Below are 21,506 nucleotides of genomic sequence, written 5' to 3' on the forward strand. Positions count from 1 at the left end.
ATAACCTCGCATGAAAATAAACAAGAACAAAACAAAAGTAATGAAATGTAGTAAAAATAACAAAGATGGACCACTGAATGTGAAAATAGGAGGAGAAAAGATTATATAGGTAGAAGAATTTTGTTTTTTGGGAAGTAGAATTACTAAAGATGGACGAAGCAGGAACGATATAAAATGCCGAATAGCACAAGCTAAACGAGCCTTCAGTAAGAAATATAGTTTGTTTACATCAAAAATTAATTTAAATTTTAGGAAAAGATTTTTGAAAGTGTATGTTTGGAGTGTCGCTTTATATGGAAGTGAAACTTGGACGATCGGAGTATCTGAGAAGAAAAGATTAGAAGCTTTTGAAATGCGGTGCTATAGGAGAATGTTAAAAATCAGATGGGTGGATAAAGTGACAAATGAAGAGGTATTGCGGCAAATAGATGAAGAAAGAAGCATTTGGAGAAATGTAGTTAAAAGAAGAGACAGACTTATAGGCCACATACTAAGGCATCCTGGAATAGTCGCTTTAATATTGGAAGGACAGCTAGAAGGGAAAAATTGTGTAGGCAGCCCACGTTTGGAATATGTAAAACAAATTGTTAGGGATGTAGGATGTAGAGGGTATACTGAAATGAAACGACTAGCACTAGATAGGGAATCTTGGAGAGCTGCATCAAACCAGTCAAATGACTGAAGAAAAAAAAAAATCTTTTCTGGAGTATAGTTAAAAAATATTGGTAATAGACAATCTGATGGGGTATTAGTTTTAGTTTTTATAGTTTTATGGGGTTCAGTCAATTTCATTATTAAACAATATTGATCAGTTTTATTAAACAAACGATTTTTTTTTCAGACAATTACTGCTAAACCAAATATAGAAAACGGTACTTTTTTTGCACTTAACATAGACATTTCTTTTCCAATAATTCGATTATTATTCGGACTGATATCAAAAAGTTGTTTCGAAAAACCTTTTGCCACAAATGATGTGGGTTAAATATAGAGAAAAAAATTAAGTTTATTTTCTATAAAAAATGTATGAAATTATCGATATCTTTGTTAATAGACGATATAATTAAAGAGCGGTTCTGAATATTAGTACCGCTTTGAGTAAGAAAACATATTGAACAAGACACATATACGACAACAGTGAATTTTTAAAAGATCTTTCTACTATTAACTAGAAAAAGAGAAAAAGATTAAATTACTCTTTGTATTAAAAGTTTTTTTTGACACCATTCTTCTTTCGGATTAATTTTATATATTTTTAACCAAACATTTCACGATTGTTAGCATACATAGAAATGATTTTAAGTATGGTCTATTTCCTAAAGTTAAAAAACGTGTAGTTATAATTTTTCATTCTTCCGTTAAGTTAATTTTTTTAATAGACAAATCGAAAGTTTTATTTAAAATATTCCAGTAATTCTCGCATTAAAATAAATTGACATACGAAAAATAAAAAAAGGAATACGAAATTCAATGAATTTATTTGGTAATTTATTTATTTATTCACATATCAATAAAACGCTGACCTACCGTTAACCCAACCTTTCTTTTTTGTGATAGAATAATAAATTAATTAATTTTGTAGCTTGTAAAAAATGTTAAGTTTTATTGGGAAACTTACTCCTTTTCGGATGAAAGCCAGAGACGCTACCATTCCACTACAGAAGTTGAAAAAGTGGTAATAAACTAATTCCGTGTACGTTGAAATGCTTTTATACTTTTTACCAAAAACCATTTGTTTTTCAGTTTTATACAGTTAGTTGGTAGTTTTGATTTGGTAATATATTTTATTTGGGAAAGTTGCCCGATTTAATCCCAGTAAAAGACAGATTTGTTTTAATGAAATTATCTACTATAACTTTTACTTAAATTTATCTTTATTTATTTACTTTAATTTACTTTTAAATTTAAATTTATCCCAAAAAAGAATTGAGGTATATTTAATAAAATTTGTTAGTATATGTAAGTCACTCTATGAATCATGAGACCTTGCCTATAGTGAGGGCGCTTGAGTGCTCAATGATACAGATTAACTGGGCCGAAGGTGCAACCATATCAGAGAGGTATCCGTTGAAAGCCAGACTAAGGAATGTTTCTTGAAAGAGGGCAGCAGCCTTTCAGTAGTTAAGGGCGTAGGTGGAGGATTTGAACGGCCGTATCAACATCACTCAATCTTCTGAGTACTGAGCAGCTGAAACCAATGGAAAACTACAGCTGGTTTTTTTTTTCAAGAAATTTAGCTCACTGAATTTTCGTGTAACAAAGATGGAGGTGGCTTCCTTGGTAAAATATTCCGGAGGTAAACCGGTCCCCCGTTTGGATCTCCGGATGGGGACTAATAAGAAAGCGGTCATCAGAAAATTAAAAAATAACATTCCTACGAATCGGAGCGTGGAATGTTAGAAGTCTAAAAGATGTTGGTAGGTTAGAAAATTTAAAAAGGGAAATGGGTAGGTTAAACGTAGATGTAGTAGGAATTAGCGAGTTTCAGTGGGAAAACGACTTTTGGCCAGGTGATTTTAGAATAATTAACTTAGCCTCAAATAAAGGACATGCAGGACTAAGTTTCTTAATGAGCAAACACAAAAACAAGTGCAAAAACACTTGTGGACACTTATATGCCTTCAAGTAACCACTATTATGATGAGATAAATTGTGTATACGAAGAAATTGACGAAGCAATTACAAACACATAAAAGGGGATGAAAATTGAATTATTGTTGGAGATTGGAATGCAAGCACTGGAAAAGGCAAGGAAGGAAATATTGTGGGTAAATACGGGCGGGCGGGTAAAAAAGGGATGAAAGACCTATGATGAAAGTGATGAAAGGGATGACCGACTTATTGAGTTTAATTTAGTAATTTAGTAATTGCCAACACCTAGTTTAAAAATCATAATAGAATATACACATGGAAAAGACCGGGAGATACTTCAAGGTATCAGGTAGATTATATCACGGTTAAGCAAAGATTTAAAATTCAACTCGCCTACTGCAAAGCATATCCTGGAGCAAACATCGATAGCGACCTTAATTTAATGATAATGTAATGTAGATTGGGATTTAAAAACCTAAAAAAAAGGTGTCAGATCGGTGGAATTTAGAGAAGCTTGAGGAAGAGGAGGTAAAGAAGATTTTTGAGGAGAACAAGGAAGAGGAGGTGGAACAAAGAGAACTAGTAGAAAACCTTGGATATCAGAGGATATATTGCAGCTGATGGATAAACTTAGAAAGTATAAGAATGATAGTGATGAAGTTCCTTTTGAACTATCGACAATTAAGAAATATTATAAACAGAAAATGCAAAATAGTTAAAGAAGTGAGGATTAAAGAAAACTGTTCAGAAGTGGAAAGAGAAATGATCATTGGTAAAATGGACGTAGCATACAGGAAAGTTAAGGAGAATTTTGTCGTAGATAAGTTAAATTCTAATAATGTGTTAAATAAAGATTGTAAACCGATTTATAATACAAAAGAAAAGGTCAATAGATGGGTGGAGTATATTGAAGAGTTATACGGAGGAAATGAATTAGAAACTAGTGTTATAGAGGAAGAACAGGAAGTCGATGAAGATGAAAAGGAAGATACAATATTGAGATCTGAATTTAATAGAGAATTACAGGATTTATATGGCGAAAAGACTCCTGAGATAGACGGGATACCTGCAGAATTATTGTGCAGTGCAGGCGAGGAAGCGATATAGAGATTATACAAACTGGTTTGTAATATTTATGAAAAAGGATAACTTCCATCAGTCTTCAAAAAAAGTGTTATTGTCATGATACCAAAGAAAGCAGAAGCAGAAAAATTTGAAGAATACAGAAAAATTTGCTTAACTACTCCATGCATTTAAAAAACTTAACTGGAATTCTGTACAGAGGAATTGAGAGGAGAGTGAAAGAAGTGTTAGAAGACCAGTTTGGTTTTAGGAAAAGTATAGGGACAAGGGAAGCAATTTTTGCGCTCAGGTTAATAGTAGAAGGAAGATTATAGAAAAACAAACCGGCATTTATAGACTTAGAAAAGCCATTTGATAATGTAGAATGGAATAAAATGTTCAGCAGTTTATCAAAATTAGGATTCAAGTATAGAGGTAGAACAATTGCTAACATTTACAAGAACGAAACTGTAACAGTAATAATTGAAGATCATAAGAAAGAAGCAGTAATAAAAAAGGTAGTGCGACAAGGGTGTTCCCTAACATCGTTATCTTTTATAGAACTATCAGTTAATGATGTTAAAATACCATTTAGATCAGAGTAGATCTGTGCAGATACCAGTGTTAGATCGGTGCAGTGAAAAAGGATGTAGGTCGACTGGACCAAAAGTGTCCAAAAAAGCCAAAAATAAAAAAGAAAATTGATTTTGAACTTTTTCTTAACTTCAGTAATGAGCCCTCATTGAGAGCTTTTCGACGATAAATCATAAGTTGTATTTATTTTCATTGGTTCCAAAGTTAAAGCTGATTAAAATATTAAGACCAAATATTTAGTCTTACAAGGGGAAGGCGCATCGGTTCGAATCCAACTTCATTTCCATTTTTTTAACTTTTTTTTAATTTAAATATATTGATTTATTAATAATTATTAACCTCTGATTCTAAAAAAAAGTTTACAATAAATAATAATTTAATAACAATAAAAAAAATTAAAAAATTATATAATATCAGAAGTTATTAATGAAATAAATTTCTCTGTACTTTTCATTTAAAAAAAAAAAAAGGTATATATGTAAGGAAGTCATGTAGTGTCCACATCAGATTTATTTTATAAATATCGAATGGCATGGAATTTTTATTGAAATTTTTGCAGTTCCCTAACTGTGTTGTTAGTTGTTGTGATACATCACTCGGTAACAATATTTTAATCAGTTATATAGTTTTATGTTATGTATTTAAATATACGTACTTTATTTAACTTATTTAAATTTTTGTACTTTGTACTTTCCACATTTTAAAAATTAAAATTTGTTATATTCAAAATGCAATAGTTTTACTCCAAAACACATATTTGTTAAAAAAATAAAGTTATTAATTATTTATGAATTTTAATGTTATCACTTTTATATTTGACAACTTAAAACTTTGGTTTAATAATTTTTATCAAATTTTATTAAACTTTTTTATGTACATTATATTTCGTAATGAATTAGAATCTTAAAAACGCAGACAGAATTTTATAGACCTATACGGTTTTATTTTTATTTATATTAATGTGAAGCTACCAAAATATTGGCCGACTAAAACTTAACTTTATAAAAAACATTCGTCTACATTATATATAAATTAATTAGTTCTCCGTTATTCCTTTGCATCGTGTAAATATTTAATTGAATACTTTTTTTAGATTTCTCTGCCAATTAATTTGTTATTAAAAGTTTACTATCCTAATTGGGTTATTTTTGTTGTTTATTCCCAAGTGTGCCATTATTTGAAACATTTCAAATGAATACGGACAGTTGAACCTATAAAAGGTTTTATGATTTTTTTTATTATCGTTAACACAGATGTCTGGTGGTTTTTAAATAGCATCTTTTATATAATTTATTAATTATAACTTACTCAGGGCTTTAAATTTAAAAAAGGATAATAATAATAATAATAAATACTTTATAGGTACGAAAAATAATATTATATTTCTGTAGTCTGTTAAAAAAATATTATTCTATATTTTATTGCTGTAAATTTGTTAAAAATTCACTTCTTTTATTTTTATTTTTTTTTTTAGTTTATTTCTTCATAAGTCTGTATTTAACTTTTATTAAGATGAACCATCTGTATTTAATGTCTCTGAAATATTCTGTTTTTCGTGCATTCTAATTTTATCGGTACAGTAGGAATTTCATCCTTTACTCCTCATCCACAAAATAAATAATAATTCAATATTCACAATAAAAAAAAAAAAGAAAAAATATCAGAAGTTATTAATGAAATAAAATGTTATGTACTTTTCATTTTAAAAAAAATGTGTAGATGTAATTTAATAGGTGTACAAAGAAGTAGTGTACACATCAGATTTATTTAAGACATGATGGGCTGTCAAAAGATCATTCTTGAATGATAATGTGAGGAAAGTACCATAGAGAAAGGAGCATAAAGGAATACATAAAACAAATTATGAATGATGTTAGATGCTCAAGCTGTCAAGAAGTTAAGAAGCTAGCGTGGGATAGAAGATTTTTTAAACTTACTGCGAACGAATCCGAGGATTGATTACAGCAAGAAAAGCAATATTCATTAAATAAATTTACGAGTACACTGAATTTATATCAGCAGGAAACAATTTCACTTTCTTTATCATGCTTGATATGGAATGCTAATATTCTGGAACTTAACTACAAATATATGAGCGTGGTTTCTTTATTTTTATTTTCTGTAACTACTTTTGATAATTTTCTAACTTGCAGGCAAATTTCCTTATTACCTTTTCAATTCCTTTTGGCAGAAATTAAAAATGAGTTTGCTAGAAGACAGTTTCATTTTGAAAATGAAACGTAATATACAAGAGATAACTACGACGAATAATATTAAAGTGAAAGATAACGTAATATAACGGAAGTTGCAAAATGTTGTTAAATAAGTATTTAAATTATAATGAATAGACGAAATAGGTTAGAGATTATAGAATATAATATAAAATTATATTATCATCAAAAATGGATTTAAATATTAGAAAAAAGTCCTTGAAAATATTTGTTTAATTATGTACAACTTTTCGGCTAAAGAGAAACATGAACTATAGCTAACAGATAGAAAAATAAAAAAGAGTTTTGAATTACTAATAGAGATATTTGAAAATTGGTGAAATTCAGAATAAAGAAATTTTAAGACAAATAGAATAGGAGAGAAATATGTAGAAGAATAGACTAATCAGTTGGCCGTGGATTTAAAATATCTAGGCTTAGTTAATTTTGAAATAAAGTAATGTGTAGAAGAAGGAAGACACAAAATGGAATATATAGACAGTTATCGCAGGATGTAGTAATTTTGTTGAAATTCAGTAATTAACGCAGAACGTAATGTTATGGAAAATCGGTTAAATAACTAGCGATCCAAAATGTGACTTCTTCAAATAAAATAATTTTTACCTTTCTTTAATAGAAAACGATACAATTTTTTTCAAAGTTTATAAAATAACATAACTATGAAGAATATTTTGTTTTCAAATAAAAGCATTTACTATAAATAAGAAAATTTTCTTTTTTATGGAAAAAATTAGACTTTTGTTAATGTTGATAAAATAAATAAACAGAATGCGATTTTATCAGTAGAATAGCTAATGAATAATTCAGCTCGTTCTTACTTCAGACACTGCGGAGCATAATAAAAATATTAAGCAATAAAAATATATAATTTAAAAAAAATATTATACTTAGTTGGTATTGGAGTTCAGAAGATTTCTTGTATAAGATTTGCGGATGACACTAAAATGGTGCAGAAGATGATATTTAAGTTAAAATAAATGATCCAGCAATATGGCTGAAAAAAAATTTAGAGAAAACAAAAGTTGTGAGAATTAATGTCAGAGTATGAAAGTGCTACCAAAGGAATGGAAGGTAGGACAAGTTGAAAAATACAGATGTTTGGGAATCGTGGTAAATAATAATAATTGCAGGAACAGTACAGAAATCGTCAAGAATATCCAAAGGAATATGGCAAAGGAGGTCTTTAATATGTAGAAGAAACTCATTTGTGGTAAAATAGACGGATCCAGTAGCGGCTCTTAGCTAAAATTAGTAGGGTTGCTGCTCCAGAAACTTTTTTTATGGGCCTTTCCAAGGCCTGGTTAATGTTTTCTTTAAGAGAAAAGAACCGAAATTAAAATGAAGCAGGACAATAATCTAATTCTACACTTTATCACATTCAACAATACGGTAAACCGAATAAATATAAAATGTCAATACAGATAATATTTTTTTTCAGTATTATTAGATCATAACTTAATAAATTGTCGGCTTAAAACACTATAGACCAACGGTGGTTGATTTAAATTTCTACATACACAGAAACAAATACATAATTAGTTTTTCTTCTCTTTCGCCCTTCCAGCTGTGTTTTTGGACAGATTTGGCAATCAAAGAGCCATTCCTTTCCACCATCTTCTGATTACTAGTGAAAACTACTAACAACTAAACCACTGTTATATTCCTTCCAACAATTAAAGTAGAAAAGGGAACGAAAAGGTACGTACGATAAACTTGCGAAGTAAAAAACTACCTTCTACCAGCATACCAGGGTCGGCACTGCGGAAGCGACAGTGCCCTATCTTCCTCGCAAACTCGCGTGCAGCTTCCTATGTGCGCATGCAAACAACAGCCAAACACCACGCCGCTGGAACTCTGAAGCGCACAGTTCCATACAAATTATATTTATCAAGAGATTTAATTCATATATTTTTGTAATATTTTAATCAATGAAAAAATTAAATGATGGCCGAGATAGAGTACTCCTGAACTTAAATTTAATAAAATTATATTTGTATTATTCGTCAACTGTTTACGGAGAAGCAATCGGCTGAAATTTTTAAGAGGTTAGGACTATTTACAATTAATCTATTATAAAAGTGGGATAGAAATAAAGAAATTAGAATAATCCATCTTCTACGAAAATAACTGTGTTCCCTTATTTGATAGTGCAAGCTAAATCACTAATAGAAAGAGAAAAAAGACAGGGGACCCAAAATAGATTACGCACACACCTCATTTTCATCATTCAGATAATGTTATTCAAAAATAACTCTTACTTAATTGTGCTTTATGCAGGATACAAATTTTTCTTTTTTACCATTTTGGTAGTTCTGACGCGAGTTGGCCAGTTTAAAATTTTTTCAGACTTTTTACAATCAGCTCAACGTACTGGAACGTACTCTTAAATTAAGACTGAAACCACTACAATACAGTACCATCCGTGCATAACTCCGCAATTTTTTTTCTTGATTAATTGTATCCAAAGCTTTGGTAAGGTCATAGAAAAAGCCCACTTTCTTTAACCCATTTTCAAGGAATTAGTATAAAATTGATAAATATTTATGTATAAATAAAATACAAAAATTTGTGTCTTCCATTATTAATTTTTTAAATATTAAATTTATTTTATGTAATTTTTTCTGTTTATTTGGATAAGATTATTTTCTTGTTTCCAACTTGTAATGAAACAGATAAATAATTTTGTTTGTTTCTTACAGGTAAAGCCACGATTTAGCAAGTTATTTTTGTAATAGATTTCTTTGAGTGAAAAAACATGATTTTTGTAATAACATATTTATATAACAAAATTATCATGGAAAATTAATAAATATAAGCTGATTATATACTCTCTCTCTTTTTCCTGTTTAGCCTCCGGTAACTACCGTTTAGATAATACTTCAGATGATGAATGAGGATGATATGTATAAGTGTAAATAAAGTGTAGTCTTGTACATTCTCAGTTCGACTATTCCTGAGATGTGTGGTTAATTGAAACCCAACCACCAAAGAACACCGGAATCCACGACCTAGTATTCAAATCCGTAAAAAGGTAACTGGCTTTACTAGGACTTGAACGCTGGAACTCTCGGCTTCCAAATCAGCTGATTTGGGAAGACGCGTTCACCACTAGACCAACCCGGTGGGTTTGATTATATACCAAATACAGTATATCGTTTCATAAGCTAAAATGAAAATTTAATATGTTTGCTCTTTGATGTATTCTAATCTTTTGTTAAACTATTTTAATTTTTTTTTCAGCTACTAGTCAGATTACCAGCGGTGTTGGAGGAGGTTCTACAAGAGCTAGTACTGCTAACCCTTCAAGAATTTTAAGAAAATTACGTACAACTAGAACCGAATCGGTCGAAGAAGCGACTAGTTGTGCATCTGGTGATATCCAAGCACTTTCTTCGACCGGTTCTGTAAAAAGTCGTGGTAGTAACAATAGAAGTCCTGATCTACAATTTAAGGTAATTTTTTAATTCATTTTATAATAATTTTGTATATACACAGAGGTCAACACTTTTTATTTAGTTACAATTTAAAAATCACGTAGTATTACGTACGTTCCATCATTTTTCAACCCTTCATTCATTTCGAATATGCAACATTACTTGCTCCTTCACGCTATATTTACAATATTCAGGTTTCAATCGCGATGTAACGAAGTTGAGAATCAAATTTTTCGTTGAACTCTTTATGGAAGTTGATCAGCGTATACCTTGTCCGTAAAATTTACTTATGACTACGACTAATATTTAATAATTGAAATATTTTTCCCATATTTTTTTTTGGTCAACATTAGTTTTACGTGAGATTAATATTTTTAATTTTGAAAAAATTAAAAATAAATTCAAAAAAATATTTACGAAAGATAACTGGAAGTATGGTGATAAAGAAATTAATGACCTTAAAATCTGATAAGGATACTGATTTAGTTATCTAAAAAAGTAAGAGTAGATAATACGAATTACCAGTGGAAGGCAATAGTTTATTAATTTTATTTATGCAGCAACAAAAGACTGATACTCAGTAATGGTTACTGATGGGTGAAAATCTATTTTGTAGCGTTTGAAAAATGTTATAATTGATTGGTACTTTAACCCGGGACTTCCGGATGAAAGCTATAACTTCCCCGTAGAAATCGGAATAATAATTACTCGTACATTCTTGTTGTTAAAATGTTAAAAATCTACAAAAAAAGAAAGAAATGAAGATTTTGCAACCAGATTAAAAAAAAAACGAAAAAGACAATCCGTCGGGTTATATTAGAAATTCAAATAAATTATTCGCTAGTGTTCAGTGTGCGAATCTTGACTCGAGGTATTGACTAATTGACTAATTCATCGCATCATAGAGGTTCTGGATCATCAGATAAATGTACAAATATTCATATAATTAGTTAATGTTTTATTTAATATCTAGTTCATTGTTTTAATATTATTATTTAAATTTTTTGCACATTACACAAATATTAGGTTGAATATTCATAGTTTATGTTCGCTTAAGGACTACAATTTTTGAAGATAATAATGTAAAAGTAATAGTTACGAAGAAGCAGTATGTAACAAACCAATTAGATTAAAAAAAAAAAAAACGTATGCTTCCATGATCAATCAGCTAGAGATTGTTTTGCTTGAAGATGAGCTAAAATTTTCGTTTTTGACTGTTTGGTGAAGTTCAAAATAAAAAAATTGTTAATATTTAAAAAAATTACTTTTTTTTTACAAATGAAATAACCGGATCTAATAATAAAAAATTCCCCACAAAAAACTATTCAATAAAGAATTACTGTATTCTTTCATGTGTTTATAAATTAATTGTTTGTTATATCTGTTAAATAAATTACTTGCTGCAGTTTAATAACACATTCAATCCACGATAAACTTTCTCGAAGATATTTCATATTAAGATTCAGAATATACTAAAAAATTGTATTTATACAAAAAAATTTAGTTCATCTATATAAAATAGTTATATGCTTGAAATAAAATTTAACTTAAAAAATAAATTCATACGTTTCAACTGTTTTATAATACACTTATTATAATAAAAATATTTAATAACAGTAATAAAGAGTAATAAATAACAATAATTATAGTAAAGTATATAACAATACTTATATACTTAGTATTATAACAAGTCTGTATTATAACAATAATAAATAGTAAACAATTTAATTGCAGTCAAACTAGTATGATTACTATGGAAGGGGATCTTCCGCATGTGTAATAATAATTATTTTATTAACTATTATGTACGTTGCAGTTTGTTCATTTAGTGAACATCTCAATCCCGTAGGGGAAGACATCCGCCTTGTGACGCTTCCGGTCGCCACCCCCCTCCCGTTCCTAGTCCTGATGGGCTTTAACGGGAGTCGTCTTTCGCCCTGTAACTTTTTACATCTTAATAAGACAGGCCTCGTTGGGATGCCACCGATGTAAATGACTCGGTAGACATTTAGAACGGTGATTTTCAAACTCATCTTTTGCCTACGCTGTAGGTCTCGTCCGGACTTCTTGAATGTCCTACATCGTTGCCCTCTCAACTAGCTAACCGAGTTCGCGGAAGCACGATCCCCGCTCCTAGATCTAGTTTTACTGAGCCACTTTCTTGTAAATGTCTCATAGATTCGAGGCGAAAAACAATATACCACCAAAAATGTTCGCAACAAAGAAAATTTAGTCCTAGTTCCCTTAGTGAACTCAACTTCAGTTCATATCCCTGGCTTAAGTTAATTTACTGATTTCGGTCTGGTCTCCATGGGAGAAGCGCACAGACCTACTCTGACTCAGGTTCATCGCTGAGTCCCGCATGGCATTTACTTGCTTTCTACTATCATCGAGATGTCGCTACACCTCACGACTGCACGGGATCCATGTCCTCGGCAGTGCAGTCGCCATCCCGCCGACAGTTAACATTCAAAATAATCACAATTTCTATCTAACCGTTGCTCGATGCCAAACGCCTACCTGGACATTTATTGAACAGCAAGCAATCCCCTCCCACCATTGTGATGAGGAACATATATTATATGACATGTAAATAAGGTGTAGTCTTGTACAGATTCAGGCCGACGGTTCCTGAAACGTGTGGTTAATTGAACCCCAGCTACCAAAGTACACCGGTATCCACTATCTAGCATTCAAATACGTATAAATTTGAGGTTGAAATTTAGTAAAAATTAAACCTCGGAACCTTCGACTTGGAAAATCAGCTGTTATAAAACGATCAGTTAACTACTACTAGACCAGCCCGATGGGCTTATAATTTAATTGCGGAAATTAAAGATTATTTACTTTTAAATTGTTTACTTTTAAAAAATTTAGAAATTATTTGTTACAAATACTGTTTTATATTTTCAGAGAAAAATTTCAAAATGACGTGTAAACTGAAAAATGTATTTATATATTCAGGGAACGATATAGTTTGTGCATAAAAGAAAATTATAGCTTTATTGTATTGCCAAAAAAAAAAAATACAAAATATCTTGGAAAAGTTTGTTTATTTTAAGTTTCTTTGCTGTATTCTGTATTTAAATTTTAAATCTTTTATTGTTTTACTAGTTTATTCCTGTATTTATTTTCTTTTAAAAGAAATATTTACATAACTGAATACTCTTGATTATGGTATGTTTTTACGTTATTTTATACAATATAAAGTTAGTTTTAACGTTTACCTTTTTCATTGTTGTAAAAATAAAAGATAAATCGGTACTAAAAAGTATGTTTACAAAATTTGTCTGTTAAACGTAAATCCAACAGATACAATTTTATTATGTGGTTATACAGCTTAATTTATTTCCACACATCGTTAACAGAAGAGATCATGTTATATATATTTCTATATCGGGTTTTATAGTTTTCCTGAATAGAATTTATTATTTTTTTCTTTTCTTATATAATTTTTATTATATTAATCTAATTTTAAACTGTAACTAAAATTATTAATGTAATCTTAATATTATTATCGGCCGATAATAAAAAATGTAATTATCCTCTGAACTCTGTGAACTCTGTGGTAGCCGGTAGTAATGTCTCTTATCTTTCATCCGAATGATTTTGATTTTTGAAACCCGATCAGACAAGTTTTTCATACGCTGTAAATTCATCTATTAAAAAGTGACTATAATCATGCTTAAGGCTGTTGTTGCTTTGTGAGTAAATAATTAAATATATATTACGCAGCGTAGGCCTTGTATTAATATATTATTTATTCTTCTTTTTAACTTCCTTTTACGAAGTGAAGGAAGTATTGTGATCGCGAAATTTTTCGGTCTCCAGATTTCAACGGAAATATCCATTTTGACTAGATTCGGCGTGACGTCTGTACGTTTGTATGTATCTCTCACATAACTCATAAACAATTAGCCTTAGGATGTTGAAATTTTGCATTTAGGACTGTTATAACATCTAGTTGTGCATCTCTCCTTTTGATTGAAATCGACTGAACCAAATGCGTCAAAAAAGCACAAAATACCGAAAATTTGGATTTTGGACTTTTTCTTAACTGCAGTAATAAGCCATCATTGAGAGCTTTTCATCGATATATATATATCGGAGAGGCGAGGAGATTTGTCAGGGATTCAACGTTTTGTGCTTCACTCATTCCCACCATTACAAGTGGAGAATATATAAGATTACAATAAAGTTCAATTAATAAAAATGAGTAGATAACTCGCACAATGAAATAATTACAAATGATAATTATCACTTATCAATAACTCAGTAGCACACGAATTACAATATAAGATTAATTCAATTTAGAATTCAAATAATATTAAAACAACTTGCGATAGACCGAGGCTCAGGGAAATAACGAATTCGCGACCACCAGGACTGTTCGATCCATTCTTCTGTTCGATCTGGGTTCCAAAGCAAGACTACCTTTTCTCAATATTCTCAAATAATATACCTACTGCATATTTCCTTTTCCTTATTAATTTTATGATACCCCTATCGTCCTGGGATCCCGACTACGTTGACAACCATGTGCCTACCTAGGCCTAAGCCTACCGCAATAAAACAATTTAAACCTTATTTTACAAAACATTACAAGTAATAGTACATTTCTTAAAACTACTAAAAATACCGATATTCTAAAGAATATTCTCATCGTTTTGTCGGAAGATACTCCACTGTACTTTATTCTCCGACATATATATATATATCATACGTTGTGCTTATTTTCATTGGTTCTAGAGTTATTGCCAAATAAATTATTAATTAATGAAGTATTTGGATCTTACAAGGGTCCACGTCGGTTCGAATCCGACTTCATCTCCTTTTTTTTTAATCTTTTTTCTTTTTAATTTAAATATGTTGATATATTAATAATTATTAATCTCTGATTGTAAAAAAAACTTTTACAACAAATAATAATATTCAATAATAATAATTTTTTTTTTTGAGGTTTTTAGGGGCATCGACTACTTTGGTCATTAGCCCCATCCCACTTCAAAAAAAAAAAAAAAATACGTTCTTCTAACTTCGAATCCAGAATATTACTTTCTAGGCTTTCCTTTCGGCCATCCTTTCTTGCGTTTCTCCATTCTTCTGACGGCCTCAACCTCTGATGACAGCGTATCTGAGGCCTCAGACATGGATGGCATCGTCTTCCTCTCTTTCGGATGCCAGTGACGTTCTACGGCTGACGTCAGTTGATGAAAGTTTCGTCGGTGCTGTTAGCATCTTTGCTAGGGAATCTAAACTAATAAGCGATGCAGTCTCCGCGGCGGATGAGCCGGACTCTATCTCTACTGCAGTACTGGGTCCAGCTGAAATAGATGCTCTCACCGAAGCTGATCTTTGCGCTTTTGGGGGCTCTATTGGTACAGGTTTTATATTCTCTATGTCTGGTGGTTTCTCAATAATAACTTGCACCTCCATTTCCGTAGATTCAGATTTTCTTGTCACAATTTCTTTAAGCTTGTGACTAGACGACGGAGTGATCCGTTTCTCTTTGCTAGATAAGTCAAGATTTTTTATTCTTACTTCAGTTAGTGGCTTAGTAATCGCAGGTTTAGCAATAATTATTATTATTATTATTATTATTGTTACTAAAGAAATAAAATTTTTTTTTTTCATTTTAAAAAAATGTGTGTATGTAATTTAATAGGCGTACAAGTTAGTCATGTGGTGTCCACATCAGATTTTTTTTATGACTTAAACTAGAAGTAAAAGTAAATTATGGTCCAAAAAATTATAAACCGTACGGTAAGAGTCTCGCAGATATCATTTCGTCCTCTCAAAAAACAAAAATTTATGTTATATAAAATTAAACTGTTTTTAACAAAATAATACTGTTGTCAATAAGGTAAGATACTACATTCCTATTATCAAAGTGTGTTATTAATTTAGAATTTTGTTTAAAAAAAATACATTTATATATATATATATATATATATATATATACAATAATAGATAATAAATAAAATGTTTAAGTGTTCCATATAATAAGCAAAAAGCAAAAAATCTGATGTGGACTTTACATGACTTCCTTGTACGCTTATTAAATTACATATTCACATTTTTTGTGGCACTTTTAAACGTATTTCATTTGACAGTAAGGTACAATCCTCCAATTCTTTAATAAAGTGGACTTTTCACAATTAATTTTTTTTAACATCAAATATTTATACAATTATTAATTCAACAATCATACATGAAATATTAGTATAGAGTAAAAGTCTATTTATTTCTCGTATTACTGCATCAGTATTATTCGTAACTTAGTGAGATGCTGATTTCACATTTCTGGTGTGTTACGGAAATAAAACTTAATAATAATAATAATTAAACTGTTCCATTTAGTGAACTCCTGTGTACTGATTACAAATGTTTATTTCGACCTTACGGTGTAAAATATTTAGTATTATTATTGAATTGTTTGATGAATAATCGAAAATGAAAAAGAAACAATGATACAGGAAAAAGACATCTGAAAAAACAAGAAGTGAATATCAAGAGGAAGAAAATGTTAAGAACAAGGGAAGAAAAAAATTAAGAAAAGAGGATAAATATAAAGAGGAAGAAAATGTTAAAACCAAAACAAGAATAAAAAGGTTAAGAAGAGATGATTAATATAAAGAAGAAGAAAACCTTAAGACCAAGGAAAGAATAAAAGATTAAGATAGAATGATGAAATATAAAGAGAGAAAAAAATTTGAAAATTAGAGAACGTGGACACAAATTAGGATGAGAAAAATTATATCAAGCCAAAAAGCGATTAAATGATTGGTAACAAAAAAAAAAAAACGAAATGGTGATCAACTCCGACTTAGGGAGAATATTGTCTGGTAGTATCAGAGAAGTAATGAACTAAAATAAAAAGAAAATCAAACTATAAAATCTAGAAATAATACGATTCTAAACTACAATTTTCAATTAATATTAAATAATTACATGTTTCACCAATTCTGTTACGTATACACACGTGTAATAATGTTTTTAAATTACATATACAGATTTTTAAAAGTACATAAAATTTTATTTCACTAATAACTTTGACTGATTTTCATAAAATTTTTTAAAATATTGTTATTGAATAATTATATATTGTAAAACGTTTTTTTTTTACAATAACGGGTAAATTTATTTAATTTTAAAAAAAAAGTTAAAATAAAAGAAATTAAAGAAATAAAGTCAATAAAAAAAGTTAGGAGATAAAGAAAGTAAAGTAATAAAAAAGGAGATGAAGTCTGATTCGAACCGATGTGTCCCTTCCCCTTATAGATCCAAATATTTCATTAAAATTTCATTTGGCAATGAAAATAAGTAGCACTTTTATAGTTGAAAAGCTCTCAATGATGGTTATTACTGCAGTTAAGAAAAACTCCAACATCCAATTTTTTTTGGATTTTGGGCTTTTTTGACATTTTTGGTTCAGTTGACTGCAATCAAAAGGAGAGGTGCACAACTACATGTAGAACAATCCTAAATCCAAAATTTCAACATCCTACGGCTAATTGTTTTTGAGTTATGCGAGAGATACATACGTACGTACAGACGTCACGCCGAAACTAGTCAAAATGGATTCAGGGATGATCAAAATGGATATTTCCGTTGAAAATTGAAAACCGAAATTTTTCGCGACCACAATACTTCCTTGACTTCGTACAAGGAAGTAAAAATAGAAAAAATTGTTACAAAACTTTTACCGGCCTGATTTTATTTATTAAACAACGAATAATCATAAGAATTGTATTGTTTCTGTAAATGTGGTATATATTACATATAAATGAAATCCGGTCGGTACGAGTTATATAACAAATCTTTCTTAATTTTAACAAATATTCAACTTTTATTTCTTTTTAAATAAAATTCTAAATTAACAGATTTTGATAATAGAAATGTAGTGTCTTACCTTTTTTGATATCAGTATCTTTTTATTAAAAACATTTTTATTTATATTACAAAAATTTTTGTTTTTTTGAGCGGAAGAAATGATATCTGTGGGACATACCGTATGGTTTACAATGTAATTGTAATTTTTTTGGATGTCATTGCGTTTTGTTAGATTATTCATTTATTATTTTTATGAATTACTGATTGTTATCTTATGGATTTATTATTAAAATTTATTGCCTTTCTAGAACAAACAAATAACTTTTTCTTTTTTTTTTTAAATTTCGTGGCTAGTATTTTTTGTTGATCGTCATTCACTTTATACGATATTTTTCCTTTCTTAATAAAACTAGTAAAATCACATTCATGAATCGAAGATTCGAGATATTAATGTTGCGCTTATTACTTAAGTGTAACACTCGATTTTTATCGTATTCGTGGACACACTTTTTATATTATTATTAAATGAACTTTTTTTTTATTTCTTCATCAATTAGTTAAAATATTTCTAATTGTAAAATAAAACTTTTACTAATCGAATTTATTTCTGTTTTATTTATTCCTTTTTTTAATTAAACTACTGTAATCTCTTGTAAATTGATACTTCAATATTTTTTTTAAAGAAGTGATGGAAATTAAAGCAATTGTTTCTGTCCCTCTACAGTAGTAAGAGGTTCACGAGAAGATTTGGTTAGGCGAACCACACTATTAAACAAATATCAGAAAGGGATGAAGAAATAATAAATTCATGTTCAATGCATTCATATTATCAGATTATAGTCTGATTATTAAAGTTTAAATTGCAATAATTTTGTAACACCCGTAAAGAAATTATTGTAGATCAAATTCACGCCTGTTTAGGTTTACATTATTTTATTAAGAACTTGTTTAAACAGTAAACGACGCGTCTTTTAAGTTAAAAAAGATGATAATAGAAGTTTTTACACTCTTTATTTATATGTAATTTATGAGATGCATAACTTCAATAAAACAATTTTATTGTTCAATTATATTATAAAGTATTTTTAAATTGTTTTTATGATTATTTAGGGCCTTTAAATAAATATATGTCCAGTTAATTGTATAGAAATTATTTAAAATATTAATAAATAGGTTTGTAAAATAAATTTTAAAAAATTTGATCGATGAAATTAGAGTAATATTTATTGGGAAAATTTTCCGTATTTCCCGATGATTATTTCAGAGAGAGGAGAGAGATTATATGAGAGAGGGGATAAAGTACACTCTATATTGAATAAACTTCAACAATTATTATTATTAAGTCTTAAACTAAAAATCAGCTAATTTTTGGAACAATAATAATTACAAAGATCATTATTACAAACATCATTACAAAGTAATATTTAGCCTAATTAAATAGCCAACAAAAATAGAACGACCGTTTTCACTCATGATGCCTTGTAATACAGGTAACCAAAACAGATTTAGATGAGATACTTTTTATGCTATTAGCAGATATTACTTTCTTTACTGGGTATGAGTTCTTAAATTATTGAAACAATTAAAGACTGAACAAACGCACTCATACATACCATTTTACTAAAATTTACATTCAGTGCATATTTTATTTAAAACTTTTATGCATTTATTACTCATTTAACAAACTTATTTAATGCCAAACATAAAATAGTGAGTTTTCGATCCCAATCTTTTACCTTTCACCCCAGATTTCTCAGAAACTATTAAAAATATAGTTCTAGGATTTTTTTTTTATTCAGTTTTTCAGGAACAATTTCGTATAAAAACACTAAATTTACCTCTTAATTTGGATCCCAAGAACTGGTTAAATTTGATCAAAGGCCCAGAAATCAGGTGAAACCTTTTGCAAGCCGATAATCGTTAGCGAAGTATTTCTAGACCTATGTTTATATGTATTTTCTTCTTTACATTAATCAGTAGAATATGTATTGAAAGTTCATTACATTCTTCGTAAATCATTCTGCGCGCGCGCGCCTTTGTGCGTGTTTGTCAACACGTAAGAACTTGTGTTAATACAAAAAATAATTTTTTCAATAAATTTTCAATTCAAAAAGAAAAACTTGGAAAAAATTTGTGAATTTTAATGTTCAATAAAATAGGGTATAACGAAGCTAGTAATTAATTAACTGAGATTTCTTATATAAGAGAAAATGCAAATAAGTTGAATTCAAATCAAGAGGTCTTTTTAAATGGCGGATTTTAACAGCATGAATATTAATTATTCGGATTTTCCACTTACTAGAGCGGTTAATCAATACGCAATTCTTGGAGAAATGGGTTTGTAGTGAAGACAAAAGACAACTGTATTCATATTCATTATTAGGAGAAACAAGAAGATAAAAAACTGCTCATCGCACTCCAGTTTACAATCTTATTTTCCATCCAATCGCTGAGTCAGTCTATAATTTAATTTTGAAATTAACAGCATCAATTTAGAAATATTTATATCTGAATATAATTTCGTTGAGTTTATTAACTAATTGTTTTATTATGGCATCTTATTTAGAGTATGTAAAAAAGTCGGTTCTTTTTTTATAGTAAATTCATGAGACGCTTTATTTTGATTAATAATGATTTAAAATCAACCCATTATTTTTGTAATTTTGTCGGGAATTAAAATTTTGTACCTATTATCAGCAATTGGGAGGCAGTGGCGAGTTTCTGAATAGGCTAACTCGGTTGTAGTCTACGGCGGCAAATTTTCGAAGGCGGAAATTTTTTCCGCGGTCATTAAAAAGGGAGTATCAACTTCGTCGATTTTCTTATCTCTCCACTCGGTTCTTGGTAATGGCCGCACGCCTGCAGCGACGACCGGTCGTTCAGCCTATAGGCGGCACATTGGTTAATCCACCTCTGTTGGGACGAACGTACTGTATCATTTATAAAGTAATAAATCTAAAAGCCTAAATAAGATATTCGAATAAATATGAAAAATAATTAGTTAAATTGTTGGGATTAAGTCTTTTTATCAATTGGAATTAATTTAAATAAAGTAAACCATCATTGAATAAAGATTTTATTTTTATTAAAAGAATAAATCGTCGCACGATTTAATTATGTTACTTATTTTTAATGAGATATTTGAGGATGTAGTTTGATGAATCATTTTGTTAAAAGTATGAACCGAGAAGGAGAAACCTTTTAGTACATAAAGGACAAATTTTCTACATTAAGTGACGCAAAAGTTAAGGAAGGTATTTTTGTCGGGCCACAAACTCCAACAACTTGTAATTGATCCTGCGTTTGACCGAATTTTGGAGGGGAAAGAAGAGGAAACCTTAAATGGAGTCATTCATGGATTTTCAGGCAACAAAAGAGATGAAAACTACAATTGTAAAATTTCGTGGATATCTGGCTAAATATTAATCAACGTAAGCCGAAAATCGGCGACACTTACATTAAGACGTTATTTTGTTTTTATTTGAAGGACGTTGAAAATCCTATCTTACAGAACGGTTGTTGAAAATTAAATGACAATTTTTAATACGTCAGGTAATTCATTTCTCATTGAAGAGGTCCAAAACCGATCTAAATCAAGATAACGGTACAGTTTTCTAAGTCCACTATCACTTTTAAGCCCAGTCAACTATTTTTTCGATAAAAGAAACTTCGTTCTTATAATTGTATGCCTGAAGTGGATCACGAACCCGCAGAAATTTATGGTAAAAGTTATTCGGAAAATATGTTTCAAATTTTTCTT

General features: G+C 29.5%; 1 protein-coding gene across 4 annotated transcripts in view; it reads left to right on the top strand.

The window, feature by feature from the left end:
- Positions 1-21,506, top strand: part of LOC142325503 (1-phosphatidylinositol 4,5-bisphosphate phosphodiesterase epsilon-1-like) — a 1,691,101-nt gene that overhangs the window by 852,910 nt on the left and 816,685 nt on the right. For all 4 annotated transcript variants that reach the window (XM_075367353.1, XM_075367348.1, XM_075367349.1 and 1 more), the window contains one exon: positions 9,720-9,931. In XM_075367353.1, the coding sequence (XP_075223468.1) occupies positions 9,720-9,931 (212 nt within the window). The remainder of the gene's footprint in view (positions 1-9,719; positions 9,932-21,506) is intronic.

The sequence above is a fragment of the Lycorma delicatula genome, chromosome 5 (assembly GCF_047948215.1).
Source record: "Lycorma delicatula isolate Av1 chromosome 5, ASM4794821v1, whole genome shotgun sequence".
Lineage (NCBI taxonomy): Eukaryota > Metazoa > Arthropoda > Insecta > Hemiptera > Fulgoridae > Lycorma > Lycorma delicatula.